General features: G+C 55.9%; 1 protein-coding gene across 1 annotated transcript in view; it reads left to right on the top strand.

The window, feature by feature from the left end:
* The first annotated feature begins 549 nt into the window (after positions 1-549).
* The window catches only part of THBS2 (thrombospondin 2), a 29,158-nt gene continuing 15,514 nt past the window's right edge, over positions 550-14,193 (top strand). Inside the window, exons 1-7 of the mRNA XM_025422793.3 lie at positions 550-881; positions 3,427-3,499; positions 5,095-5,648; positions 7,375-7,459; positions 10,726-10,922; positions 12,351-12,491; positions 13,040-13,136. Coding sequence (XP_025278578.1) covers positions 3,448-3,499; positions 5,095-5,648; positions 7,375-7,459; positions 10,726-10,922; positions 12,351-12,491; positions 13,040-13,136 — 1,126 coding nt within the window. The 5' untranslated portion in view covers positions 550-881; positions 3,427-3,447. The remainder of the gene's footprint in view (positions 882-3,426; positions 3,500-5,094; positions 5,649-7,374; positions 7,460-10,725; positions 10,923-12,350; positions 12,492-13,039; positions 13,137-14,193) is intronic.

Below are 14,193 nucleotides of genomic sequence, written 5' to 3'. Positions count from 1 at the left end.
TCTGGTGAGGGGCAGGGTGTCTGACTGCTGCCACTATTATTATTCTCGAGTCCTTATCCTTCAAGGTGCCTGTCCAGGTGAGCCCATGGAGCTGATGATGGTGTCCATGGCCCTGGGGACAAAGTCCCGGATGGATGTGGCCCCATTCTTGGCACCTGCGGGGAGGCCTCCTATGCAGTCTCGACAGCACAGTGAGGACTTGGATGGAGTAAATCCTCCCTCTCCTATTTCTCAGTCATCTAAGTGCAAAAATAACATTTTCCAACTTCTTTTTTTGATCCAATATTTATTCTGCACGTGATAAATGAATCCAGCCATGCAATAGCTTCATCCATACATCAACTCCTTCCAGGGATGCATCAGTTTGCATCGCGGTGATTGTGACTCGTCTGGGTTAGAAATCCCTTCTCCGTCTGGCTGATGTGAAACTTACTTAAAACTCTAGAACTTGCAATTTTTGTCTTAAGCAAAAAGGGGAGTTCCAGCCAATCTTGCTGGTTGTATTTATAGCATTTTATTTCCTGAGAGAAGACAGGAAAAGCGAGCGCTTGCCTTCCCTTCTCATGTGGCTCCTCCTCTGCTGTCCCCCAGCTGGAGGGCAGGGGGGAGCGGGGCGGCACCAGCGCCCCTGTGCCAGGTGCTCAGAGCGAATGCGGAGGGGGATTATGTCACTCCTTCGAAGGATGAATTAAACGTGCTTCCTTCCGTGTCTGATTGACAGCACCACCCCGGAGACCGGAGCATATAAAGCAGCGGCTGCTGCCCGGCGGCCAGTGCGGGGCCGACCCCAGCTCGCCTGCAGGGAGGGCTGAGCCTCCTCCGGCCTCGGTCCCGGTCCCCGCGCTGCACCGGCCCTCGCGCCACCGCTGGCTCCCGCACCGGTAAGCACTTGATAAAATCACTACAAAATTGTGACATCGTATTTTAGTTTTCATAAGAGGCTGTTTTGATTTCTAAAGAGGGAGGAGGGAAAAGTGCCAAACAGATTCCTAATGTAAGGTGGGGGGCTTGACTGTTAACTCGGGTTCATGTGGCGCGAAGAGCGGATGCCAGGAAGCCCCGGGGAACCTTCTGGTCGTGCTGGCAGCTTTCCTGGCTGTCGTGCAGTCGCAAGGTCCCTGTGGCTCTCCCGAGCGTACCTGCCTGCGAGCCTGCTTTCGGCTGCGGAGTAGGAAGCTCCCGCAGGGATGTCTGTCGTTGATGGGGGCCAGGAGGGGGTCGTCCTGGAAAAATACTCCTGAGAAAGTGAGGACACGGTCCGGGACATCATAGACTCCAATTCTAAATGTTACTAACAGCCCAGGAGCGTCCTGAACGTTGTTCATGGACAGTACTCGCCGCAGGTCCAGGGAAGTGTGCGAGGACCGGGGAGCCCGGCGGAGGCTGCAGGGGAGGGGGGCTCTGCACAGACGTGTGGACTGGGATAGTGGCAGGAGGCTGCTGTGTGGCCTGGGGGGGGGACGGTGAGGGCGGGGGGTCCCGAGGGAGGGGACTACATGTGGCTCAGCAAACTCATTGTCCCTTTGCTTGCGGATATAAAAGAACTTTAGAAGCCCCTCGTGAGTTCTAATTACATTCCGCTGCAGAGAGGCTTTGAAAACCTTTCTTGGGGAAACAGAGCCGACATTACACCCTGAGTGCGTGGAAGCAAAGCGCACGGCGAGGGCAGCGTGTGTCCGTGTATCTGTCCCGCGTGCGGTGGGTGACACGGCGTGCACGCAGCACTGCCCTGGAGCAGCCTTGGACACAGAGTGGCAGTCCCCGCGGCTCATGGTCCTGCTGTGGTGACCCCGTGAGACACGAGGGGACCGCCTCTCACTCATTTATCCACCCCGATACCCAGGGACACTCCTCTTTGAGGGGTCAGAGGCTGGATTTGGGGAGCAGGAGAGTCCAGTTTGCTCTGTTGAAGCCGGGCCTCCAGCGCTTGAGAAAGTGCGTGTTGGACGGAGCCACCCTCTGCTGGAGCGGCTGTCACCTCCGTCTGCAGGGGACGGACCGCACACATCTGGGCAGGGGGTCTGATGTGCTCACCCCAGTTTACACTGACAGCACTTACGTGCAGCTCCCTGAGCGCCAGGTGTTATTCTGACTTTGGAGGCTTACGGGTGACCTCACTCCTTTGAGAACCAGAACGATCATGTCCCTCCTGTGCTGGAAAGCCCAGGGAACGCGGTCTGGGGGCAGCCACGTGTCCAGCAGGTGCCCGCGCTGCCATGCGATGCACCCTTCACGGTTTGAACCCACTCAGCTCCCTTCTCACCGCGCCCGTCAGGGGATGTTTCAGGTGACTACTCTTCATCGTGCAGGTGACGGGACTGAGGCGGGGAGGTTGAGGAGGCCGCCGTCCCGGCCCGGCTTGGAGCCCGCCGTGTCACCATGCGGCACTCGAGAGTACCCAGGCACAGGGACCTGTCTGTGTTGAGGCTGCGCAGACCTCAGAGGGGCCGGGGGCCCTGCAGAACGGCCTCTGCTCCTGGGGCACATTCCTGCATCCCAGGAAGCTGACCGGGTCCCATTTACTGAGCCTCCCGGAGAGGGACACTCCCTGGGTTTCCCCGACCCTGCGACGCTCCCGAGCTCTGCTGCCGTCCTCAGGGAGCGGTCAGGGTCTCCGCGTGGCTTTGGTCCAGAGCAGGAAGCAGCTCCTGCCGGGGGACCTCTGTGCCCCACGTGCCCGCGGCGGGTGCTGGCGCGGGAGAGCCCAGGCGGAGCAGGGGTTAAGAGCGGACGGGCTTCTGTCCAGGTCTCCTGAGTTCTGGCCCTGCGTCTGCTGGCCTGAACCACGCCAACTGAAAATCCTCAAGAATGGAAAAACAGGCCTGCAGGAAAACAGAACAGCCGAGTAAAAGTGATTGCTAAGTGGAATGCTATGTTTTTTTGTGGTTATGATACACCAAATTAAATTTATTTTTCCTGCATACAGCTAATATTTATTCTATTTAACTTATGCACAACTTTTTTTTTTCTTGGTTATTTGCTCAGAAATGTCTTTGTAGTTGATTTTCTAAACAATGCTGACATTTTCCTGAATTCACGCGTCCTGGGTTTAAGTCCTGGTCACATGTCTCACCAGGACTGGTGGCTCTGGGCCAGCACTGAACATTGCTGGTTCTTCATTTTCTCATCTGTAAAATGGGCGTGATAGTGATAGCACTTGGCCCCTAGGTCATTATGAGGATCAAATCATGTGAATATTGAGATGGTGATTAGCACAGAGCTTTGTCAACACGTGCTGGTCCAACAAAAATCAGCTACAGTTACAAGAGCCCTCTTTGAAAGCTAATTCCTTATCTAGCTTTTACTTCCCACAAATGCACTGGTTTTGATTCCGATGCACAAGCTGTTTACTGAGTGGAAATTCCAGGTGCCACGGAAAGTTGCCACCGTGTGCGCCTACGTAACAGGAGTCTGATTCCCCCGCAGGGTTCGGCTGTGGACGGCAGGATGCTCGGGGCGCTCGTGCTGCTTGCCCTCTGGGCCTCGTCCAACGCTCAAGGTGAGTGTGGGCCGCACTCCCGGTCGTCGGGGCTGCTCGGGCCCCAGCAGGTAACGTGGCCGCTGCTCCTCAGAACATCTGGAACTTCCATTAAAGTAGTAGTTACTTACTTTCGGCTATATAATAGGAAATGACTTATTTTGGGGAAATCTAGGTATTAGATTAGAGATGCAACTTTCGCTGTGCACATTGAGCCTTTTTTTTTTACATGCTGAATTTATAACCGTGGAAGTGCTTGATGTTTTAGAACTCTTTTCTTCCACGTTTTTTCCTACTTGAAAATATAACTATTTCCCCGTGTGCTTATTTTCATACAAATGGTTTTTAACGACCGTGTAATATTCCATCAAGAGATAACCCTGGCATTTTTTAGACCAATCTCCATCTCCATCATTACTTTATCATCATTAGCGTAAACGATGCCACCAGGAATCCTGTTGTGATTCATCTCTACTAGTACTTGTGATTATGTCTGAGAATAAGTTCCGAAAATAAAATTGCTGAGTCGGAGGCTTTATTTTAAGGATTTCTGCTGGATTACCAAGTGGCTCTATTAAAGGTGGTGGAAAAAAAAATAAAGGTGGTGGAGTTCTCACTTTGATCAGCAACTCCATGGATATGATGTTTTAATGCACCCTCTAGAAGGTAGAAAGCTGTGCTTCCTTTAAACATTCTGTTGAGTAAATTATTTTGAGTTATTTTAACCGTCATCTTGGGACGGTCTGCTCACTTTTCTGTTAGTCCTTCAGAAGGGTGACTTAAAACCACATATTTGTGGACTTGAGCCCCAACACTGCCTCGGGGCCTTACCTCGAGCATTCAGTAAGAGTTGCGGAATACACCTTCTGCAAAATAAAGAGACACCCATGTAGCTTGTGTAAGTCAGACGATTTCCGTGAGAAAGCAGCCTGTGATAGCAAGGGCAGAGACCCACTTCTTTTTTTTTTTTTTAAGATTTTATTTATTCATTCATGAGAGACACAGAGAGAGAGAGAGAGAGAGAGAGAGAGGCAGAGACAGAGGCAGAGGGAGAAGCAGGCTCCATGCACCGGGAGCCCGACGTGGGACTCGATCCCGGGACTCCAGGATCACGCCCTGGGCCGAAGGCAGTGCTAAACCGCTGGGCCACCTGGGCTGCCCTAGACTCCCACTTCTTTGGCAGGATGTGTTCTAGGGACAGGGCCGTAGCTTAGCCCCGATGTGGGTGGGAGGACAGTGGGGTGCACTGGGAAGGTGTGCAAGAACCTCGCTCAGGGCGGCGCCTCCTCTCTTGAGAAAGTCCGGCTGCGGAAAGTGCCAGGCCATCTAGACAGAGTGCTCGGTTCGCCTCCCGGCGCTCTCTCCCCACGCAGTCCCGGAGGGAAGCGAGCTCCGTGAACCAGCAGCTGTCTCGGGGGCCCCACGTGGGGAAGCAGCCCCAGAAAGAGAGGATCACGGTTTTGCATAACAGCATCCACGAGCACCCTGGTGAGAAGGGAGGGGACCAGAGGGACACTGGCGCCTCATTAGCGCGCTCGCACACGAGATCCTCGCACACGAGATCCCGGTCTGCTGCCCCGCCTGCTCGTAACCTCCCTGCTCTGTGCCCCCGGCAGCTGGTGACCAGGACGAGGACATGACCTTCGACCTTTTCAGGATCAGCAACATAAACCGAAAGACCATCGGGGCCAAGCAGTTCCGGGGGCCCGACCCCAGCGTGCCAGCGTACCGTTTCGTCCGGTTTGACTACATCCCGCCGGTGAGCGCAGATTACCTCAGCAGGATCGCCAAGATCGTGCGGCAGAAGGAGGGCTTCTTTCTCACGGCCAGCCTGAAGCAGGACCCCAAGTCCCGGGGCACGCTCCTGGCGCTGGAGGGCCCCGGCGCCCAGCGGCAATTCGAGATTGTCTCCAACGGCCCGGCAGACACGCTGGACCTCACCTACTGGATAGACGGCACCCAGCACGTCATCTCCCTGGAGGACGTGGGCCTGGCTGACTCGCAGTGGAAGAATGTCACTGTGCAGGTGACGGGGGACACCTACAGCCTGTACGTGGGCTGTGACCTGATTGATAGCTTCACGCTGGACGAGCCTTTCTACGAGCAGCTGCGGACAGAAAAGACCAGGATGTACGTGGCCAAGGGCTCTGCTCGGGACAGTCACTTCAGGGTACGTACGGCAGGCCCGCGGTAGAGGACTTTGGGGGACGTGCAGCAGGCCCGCGGTAGAGGCTCGGAGCCGGGGAGCTGGCTTGGCCGGGAGCAGACCGGCGGGGGCCTCTTCATCTGATGCCCATTTTGGAGCAGGTCAGGGGACACATACCATGTGTGGTCACACAGAGACACATACATATGCACACACGTGTGAGCACACATACAGGTATGCATGTACAAATGTCACGTGTGTATGTACACACATGTACACCCAGTCACACACATGTGCTCACTGTACACATGCACATGTGTGCACACTCTCACATGCACATAACCACACATGTGCATGTGCACACACATGTACACATGCACATGCCCACACACCGGATCACACATGCATGCATACAAATTGCATATGCACATGTGTGCACACTCTCACACACACATCACCACACACATACATAGGCACACGCACCTGTGGGCACACACATGAGCACACATGCAAAATGTCATGTGTGTATGCAGACATATGCACACATGCACATCCAATCACACACATGCGAGTGTACAAACACTATGCACATGCATGTGTATGAACACTCTCACACTCACACCACCACACACATACATAGGCACATGCACACACACACACCTTTCTCAACCACAAATACACAGAGCAAATAGTCCCAGGTGCTTTCTTACTTGTGCAAACAGTCATTGGTTTCCAGTTTAAAGACTGATTTGGTGACCAAGGCATCAGCCTCCTTCAGATGTTCTGGCAACCGCAGGCTCTGTATGTGGAACCCAATGTCCTCTCCCCATTTAGCCCTGAGACGCTAGGAGAGCAGGTTAGCAGCCATGCTTTTTAAGAAAACAGCTGTTGATTTATAAGAGGATAGTATCATGTTCATCTTTTTAAAAAAAGATTTTTATTTATTCATGAGAGACACAGAGAGAGGCAGAGACACAGGCAGAGGGAAAAGCAGGCTCCCCGAGGGGACCCTTGGGACTCAATCCCAGGACCCCAAGATCACGACCTGAGCCGAAGGCAGATGCTCAGTCACTGAGCCACCCATGTGCCACCATGCTCATCTTAAAATACATTCATGCTAAATATTTTTTGGAAGATCATTCTAAAATCACAAGCATTCAGAGCCTGCAAACAAGTGTCATTGCACTGTCCCCCTCTCCCCACCATGTGTGGCTTCCTTGCAAATAAATGCGTATTTAAATACAGTTATTTGAGTAGAAAGCGAGAATTCTCACCAGTCATTGAACTCACATCTGGTGACTGTCAGGAAGCTCCTGTGGCCTCTGCTGCATGAGCCACTGACCGCTGGTGGTGTGGAAGGCACTATCACCTATGGGACCTATTGTCCACGTCTGTGATTAGACTATCAGCCAGATACCAGGAGCCATCAGAGGCCCCTGCAAAGGAAGTGCAGCCTAGAGTGTCCGACTGGATGTGTTGGGAAGACAGAATTTAGCACACGTGTCTCAGGGCCACCCTCACTGTCTTCCTACGTAAGGTCCCTCATCTCTGCCACCCTGAGAGCAAAGCATCAGAAGTACCAGACACAGGAAAACCTGTGGTAAAGAGCTCAAACCTGCTGGGTGTAAAAGCACAGAAGGAAATACTCTGTCTACTTTAAGATCCTATCTTGTATTTTTTAAATGTCACTTAGTCTCAGACATCTGATGCGTGTCCACTGATCTCTTTCTCTCCTCACATGCATTTCTAGGGTCTGCTGCAGAATGTCCACCTAGTGTTTGAAAACTCAGTGGAAGATGTTCTGAGCAAGAAAGGTTGTCAGCAAAGTCAGGGAGGTAGGTGTGTTTTGAACAACGTACTTCATGTTTCCTTTCTTGTCTTGGATGGATTTCTACTATGAGGTGTGTGCTTGGTGTGTATATATCCATGTGTGCATGTATGTGTGAGTGTGTGTATGTGTATGCCTGTGTGTGACTCAGTGTGTCTGTGCATGTCTATACACATGTGTGCATGTATGTGTACCTGTACACATGTGTGTCTGTACATGTGTGCCTGTATATGTATGTGCACGTTTCTATGTGCATGTATATATGTGCATGAGTGTTTATAAATGTATATGTGCATTGTGTGTACATCTCTCTATGGTACTGTGTGTCCATACGTGTGTGTGCCTATGTGTCTTTGTGTGCATATGTGTATCAGTACATGTGTCTCTACATGTGTTTCTGCCTATGTGTGTCTCTGTGCATGCACATTGCACATATGTGCACATGTGTATCTGTATACGTGCATGTGTTTGGGTGTGTGTCTATACATGTGTGTCTCTGTGATCCTGTACATGTGTGTATGTGTGTCTCTATGTGCATGTGTGTATCTGTATACATGCATGTACGTCTCTGTGTATCTCTATAGGCCTGTGTGTCTGTACATCTGTGTGTGCCTGTGTGTCTTTGTGTGCATGTATGTGTGTATGTAACCGTGCATTTGCACGTGTGTCTGTATATGTGTGTATCTGCCTATGTGTGTGTCTCTGTGTGTGCATGTGCATATGTGCGCATGTGTATCCATATATGTGCATATGAGTCTGTATATGTATGTGTGACTGTGCGCATGTATATGTGTGCATATATGTACGTGTGTGTGTGTATATGGGGACACCCTAGTGGGGACTTAAGAAAAAATATTTTAATAAAGTGCTATTATTGTGTTTGAGTGAGTTTGCTGGTTAACTTAGACATACTGACATCTGAAAATGATAAAGTGCTTGAAAGATTAACTTTGAATATATTTTAATAATCCAAAATAATCAGTTTTACAAGCCAAAAAAACAACTCCTGCATTTGAACATGCATTCATGCAAATTTCCCCATGAATTAACGTGTGAACATCATCTCTGTAAGCTAACACCACAGATATTGGCCCCGTTAGGTTTAGGGAGGTTTCCTCACGCTCCTCAGAGTTGCCCACAGATCCCATCCTGAAAACATCGACGCTGCTTGAACCACTGGCCGATGATCTCACGGCGTGTGTTCCTTGCCTTCTGCATTTACCTGCAGCCATAATTTGACAACACGTTCTTGAGCATTTACTTGATGAAGTTCCACTCTGCTGGGCTCTTTACACGCAATGTCAGTGAATCTTCAAATGCCTTTGAGATGGGCTTGTTAGTTTTTCAGTAAAGAAGCCGCGGCGCCGGGCGGGGGAGGTCCCACAGTGACCAGGTGTGACTCCCTGTGGGCGGCTGCCCCACGTCCCCACCCTGGTCTTCCAGGGCAGGATTTATGTTCATTGACACCCTTTGTGTCAACCGTACATTCTGACACGTTTAAATCATTCCCTTGTGATGGATCGATGTGTCCAGAGCACGCAGGATGTGCTACCTGTAATGCTTGATGGCAGCTCCGCGACCCGCACTCCCCAGAGCTGCAAGCTGTACCCAGCCCTGAGTAGACGCTGGACCCCCTGGTGTCCACTGTGCTGGTGCTGGGCGAGCCGCGTGGGCCGGGAGTCACTCCTGAGGCTGTGCACCTGTCCATCTGTCCATCTTCCACTGTCTGTCAGTTGAACTATGGGGCAGGAAGGGAATCTGGATAGCGATATTTGGCCAGACCGTGGAGTGGAGAGAAGTCCGCAGCGCCTGCCCCGTCGCACAGGCTCCCGTCACAAGCCTCTGGTTTGTAGGAGCTAATGGGGCGCAGCCCAGCTAATAGGCCGACTGCTTGTCCCTGTGATTTAAGCCACTGCCTTTTTTTAGGGAGAATGTGGCCATCACAAAGCAGAAAGTTCAGAAAAGGCTAGGATAGTAAATGGACATCCGACAGTAACTGCACCAGGAAGGTTCCACAGACACGGAGAAAGAGGACGGTGGCCCTCAGGTGCTCTGACCCGAGGGGGCTGTGCTGGTGTTTACGGGAAAGCTGAGTGTCACTATTGGGGCTGAGCTCCGCAGGGTGCAGAGACCCCTCACCCTCCATGGCAGGACAAGGGGACTCCAATCCCGGTCCCAGCCCTGACTGCTGGTGACCCTGCCTCACCTCTTGTCACAGGGGGACGGACTCTGTGATGGTGGGGTACCCATCCTGAGTCCTGAGGAGGTGCTCTGGGGTCAGTCTAGAATCAGGCGGCCGTGGGCCGTGGGGTGAGTGCGTGCGTGAGGCCTTGTTTTCAATCTGACACCCTTGTGCAGGGACAGACGTGCTTATGTTGGTGTGGTGCACGCCCCCGGCTGCCCAGCAGGGCAGGGGCGCTCCCAAGGTCACTGCGACAGCAGCGAGGATTTATGACTGAGAATAAAACCCCAGCAGAATGAGGGCATTGGCAAGGCGTGACTCAGCATGGAGCCACCAAGACGTGGGGCATCTAACCCCCGTGACACTCACGTGCTGGGGGCCACGGCCATGTCGAGGCCGGCCCGGCTCCCACGGGGGACGACCCCGTCTCTGGATGGGACCAAGACAGTTTCCAGCTTGTGTCAGCCACTCCGTGGGGAGGACCCCAGAGAGTCTGTGCGGCTCCAGGGGCAGCGAATCCCCCAGTGGCTCTTCTGAGGGGTCTGTCCTTCCCTCCCGGGGATGCTGCAAGGCCCACAGACGGGCCGTGAGTGCAACGTCTGCCAAACTACTTGAATCCGCCTTGATGCGGAGCGAGGGGCCTAAATAAAGGATGTTTGGGATAGAGAAATAGGCAAGAGAGGAGCTGCTGGGGCCGCGGGATTCACCGAGAACGTGTGGGTGGAGGCCGACTCCAGTGGGGACAGACGTGAGGGCCTTCGGAGAGGGAGACCGCCACCTGTCGTCCGGCTGAGTCACTGGTGGGGGCAGAGCTCCAGCCCGTGTGCAGACAGACAGTTTCCAGGGCTTCTGGCGTCTGTTGGGTCCTGTCCTGGGCACCACCGCCGCGTGTCCGGCTGCCGGCAGGCCCTGTTGGCAGGGTGTCGCTGTGGGCAGAGCCCTGCTTTGCCAGCGGGGGCCGTGATGGACACGGTGCCACCCCTCGTCCCGCCCGTCTGGGGTGGACCTCGGGCGCGGTGTGGGCCCGGCCTTGTCTGGGCTCCGCCTCCATGTGTCCAGGCCGCGCTCACCCCGCCTTGTGCTTCCCGCAGCCGAAGCCAACGCCATCAGTGAGAACACGGAGACGCTGCACCTGAGCCCCCAGGGGGGCCCCGAGTATGGGGGCCCGGGCGCCCAACAGAGGCCGGAGGTGTGCGAGCGCTCCTGCGAGGAGCTGAGCACCATGATCACCGAGCTGTCCGGGCTGCACGTCATCGTGAACCAGCTGCATGAGAACCTGCGGAAAGTGGTGGGTCCCAGGCTGGCAGCTCCTGGTGGGGACGCACCCCTGCACTCACGGGGCGTCGGGTGGGAACAGGGCGATGAGGGGGGGCTGGGGGCACGGAGGACTCTGAACGACAGATGCCCTGGGGCTTTGCATCCTCAGGACGGTTCCAAGCCAGGGGATGCTCGTGTCCCCAGTGAGAGGGAGGGTGGGAGGTGGGGGTCAGGGTGCAGCTGCACAGGAGGAGCCAGGGTCTCAGAGGTGTGCCAGCCTAGGAGAGGGGCTGACGGAGCCAGGCTCCCTTGGGACACGCTCCCAGCTGGGCTCAGGGGACGGGGGCAGGTGGTGCCCATGAAGAGCCAGACAGGCAGCGGGGGGAGAGCAGGGCGGGGAGGTCTGCAGGTCTGGGGTCTCCTCCTGCCCTGGAGGCATCTCAGAGCCGCTCTGCAGAGGGCACAGCCAGGGCAGCTCGTGCAGAGGCCAGGGCGCTGCTTGGGAGGCCCCCACAGGAGGCTGTGCACCTTCTGGGGTTTGGCCCTGGGCAGGAACAGGGCAGGACTTCCAACCGCACCGCCAGCACTGCCCACGGTTTGCGGGGAGGAAGTTAGGAATTCGGAGGCAGGACAAGGGGTCTTCCTGGGGGCGTTGCGGGCATCGCAGCCTCGGACCCCTGCAGGCTGGACTCTCATGGGGGCAGCAGGGGAATAAGAAGGGCTTGGGACGAGTCTGCCTGACTGGGGGGCAGGGACATGAGTGACCTCCCAGAACCTCACCAGCAGTGTGTTTCTGTGCATTTTCAGAGAGGACCCTGACTTTCTTGTGATTTTCACGAGGCCTGTGGCCCCCACTCAGCAGCCCCGGGTGGGGAGACGAACTCACAGAGCATTGCAGGGAGGGGGCTCTGGAAACACCTGCTGCTGGCAGTCCACGGCCCTTTCACTTGTTTGATTTTGTTTAAAACCCAGTAACTTTCCCTCTGGTCTGTGACAGTAAGAATTAGGTCCACACATGTCCTTGCTGTTGTGTCATCAGGCCAGGTCGGTTGTTTTTGGAGGCGCGCGTGAATTCACGAGTGGGGCGTTAGTTTTCAGTGGCGCTGGGCGAGGAGGCCCCGTCTCCGTCCAGCAACAGTCGCCGCCGCTGGACCCCGAGGCATAGGCACCCCAGGGCTGGAGCTGCTGGGCAGACGTGCAGGGGCAGCTCCCACCGTGTCAGCTGGGCGCTGACGCACGAGCGGAGCCATGGAGGGCGACGGCGGCTGGCCTGCCCCCCTCGACCGAGATGACACGACCCTTCCACCTAGATTGGATCCCGTGTCCCCAATGGGGCTGTGTCGCCCCACGCAGAGCCCCACACAGGCCGCGGGCGCGCTGCGGTTAAGAAGGTGCGGGAGCACGGAGAGTGGGTACGTTGTACTTGTCTACACTTCAACGATCCCCCCCAATCTTCCAGTCCAATGATAACCAGTTTCTCTGGGAGCTCATCGGCGGCCCGCCCAAGACGAGGAACATGTCCGCGTGCTGGCAGGACGGCCGGTTCTTCGCGGAAAACGAGACCTGGGTGGTGGACAGCTGCACGAAGTGTACGTGCAAGGTGAGGCGCGGGGAGCCCTCCCCGCGGGGTGGGCAGAGAGGCCCAGTGCGGGGTGGCCGGGGTCCCAGGCTCCCCAGGGGCGCGGCGGCAGGCAGGCCGTGTGCAGGAGTGTCAGGAGGCCGAGTGTGGGGCTGTGCAAGTGGCGTTGACCCTACGTCAGGCTCCGACTGCCTGGCTGCTTCACACAGAAGAAACCGAGCACCGGGAGGTGACTGGCTTGTCCCGGGTCATGCAGGGGGCAAGAGACGGCTGGGGGGAGGCGGCCAGTGTGAGTAACTCCAGGAGGGTCTGCGGGGCCTGGAGGTGAGGTCACTGCCCACGCGGGGGTTGGTAGGTAGCCTGGCCTCTTCCCCTCCGTGATGAGCTCACCGGCTTTCACCGCGGGTGGCCTTGGGGGTCAGTGGGCGACGCCGCCCTGGCCCTCCTGCCCGCGGTGCCCACAAGGTCGCCGGGGTGGGCCCAGCGTCCTCCCGGCCCTTCCAGTCCAGCCCTCACACCAAAGCTTGTTCTGTTAAATGACCATTACACGGACCTTTCTCTGCTTGCAGAAATTTAAGACCGTTTGCCACCAAATCACCTGCCCGCCGGCGACCTGCGCCAACCCGTCCTTTGTGGAAGGAGAATGCTGCCCATCCTGCTTCCACTGTAAGTGCGCCGTGGAGCTCGGGGCGCCCGCCGCTTCACCCCTTAGTGCCTGCGACCCGCAGCCCGCGGAGGGGCCTGCACCTGAGAGCGGATGGCGGGGAGGACCCGAGCTGTCCACACGCATGGCCACAGGGACCAGGAGCCGGACCAGGACCACTGCAGTCAGTGTCCTGTCCTGTCGCCTCTCGGTGGGGAAGCTGGGCTCGGTGGCCACGGTGCAAGGACAGGGCACTGGCTTACAGCCCTCAGCAGGCGCCCTGTCCCGGCTCGGGTCCCACCCTCCAGCCGCTCGCCACCGCCCTGCTCTCCTGCCGCTGGGCTCCGCTGCGTTTGCCCCTCTGTGACCCACGTGGGCCCCTTCCCCTCCTTCCCTGTGTGAGCGTGCCCGCCACCCCGCTGGCGTCCCTGCCCCCTGGGATGTTTATTCTGAAATGCCCTGGTTCACCTCTCGCTGGTTTCCATCCTTGGTGGCCTGGTCCGGGGGCTGCGAGCCCGAGGTCACAGGGTGGGGACGCCCTGCAGGCTTTGCCCGCGGGCCCCTCCCCTTCTCACGCGCCCTCGGGGGGCAGGTGGAGATGTGCTCGGACTCCGCCACTGTGATCTGGAGCAAAATATGACTTTTCGGGTCTCAGATTCATTATCTGTAAAATATGGGATGGTTATCCCCACACACAGGGTTAGTTTTATGGTTAAAACAGACAATATTCAAGTAGACCCGTCTGTGTCTGATGTGCACGTTAGGAGGTAGATGTGCCTCCCGTCGGGACGCGCGGCGTGAGATGAGAATACGACCCCGACAGGCAGGGGCCCGATTCGGGCTACAGGGAGGTGCTCCGAGCCATCGAGAGCCCTTTCCATGACCGTACTGTCTTGTTTCCTGCTTTTGGGAACACTTAATCCTCGCTCGGCACACGACCCGAATATGACGGCCGGAAAGTGGTGCCGTTTGTGGCTCCCAGGAAAGATCCCTCCCTTGGAGACCCCGTCTTTTCTCTTTCTCAGAGATTGCCATTCGCTCTGAAGACTTTCTTTAAGGGAAATTCCCTTTTTATTTAAC

Source organism: Canis lupus, chromosome 1 (genome assembly GCF_003254725.2).
Source record: "Canis lupus dingo isolate Sandy chromosome 1, ASM325472v2, whole genome shotgun sequence".
NCBI classification, from domain to species: Eukaryota; Metazoa; Chordata; class Mammalia; order Carnivora; family Canidae; genus Canis; species Canis lupus.
Note: the sequence above shows the minus strand (reverse complement) of the source record. Positions and strands in the feature narration are given on the sequence as shown.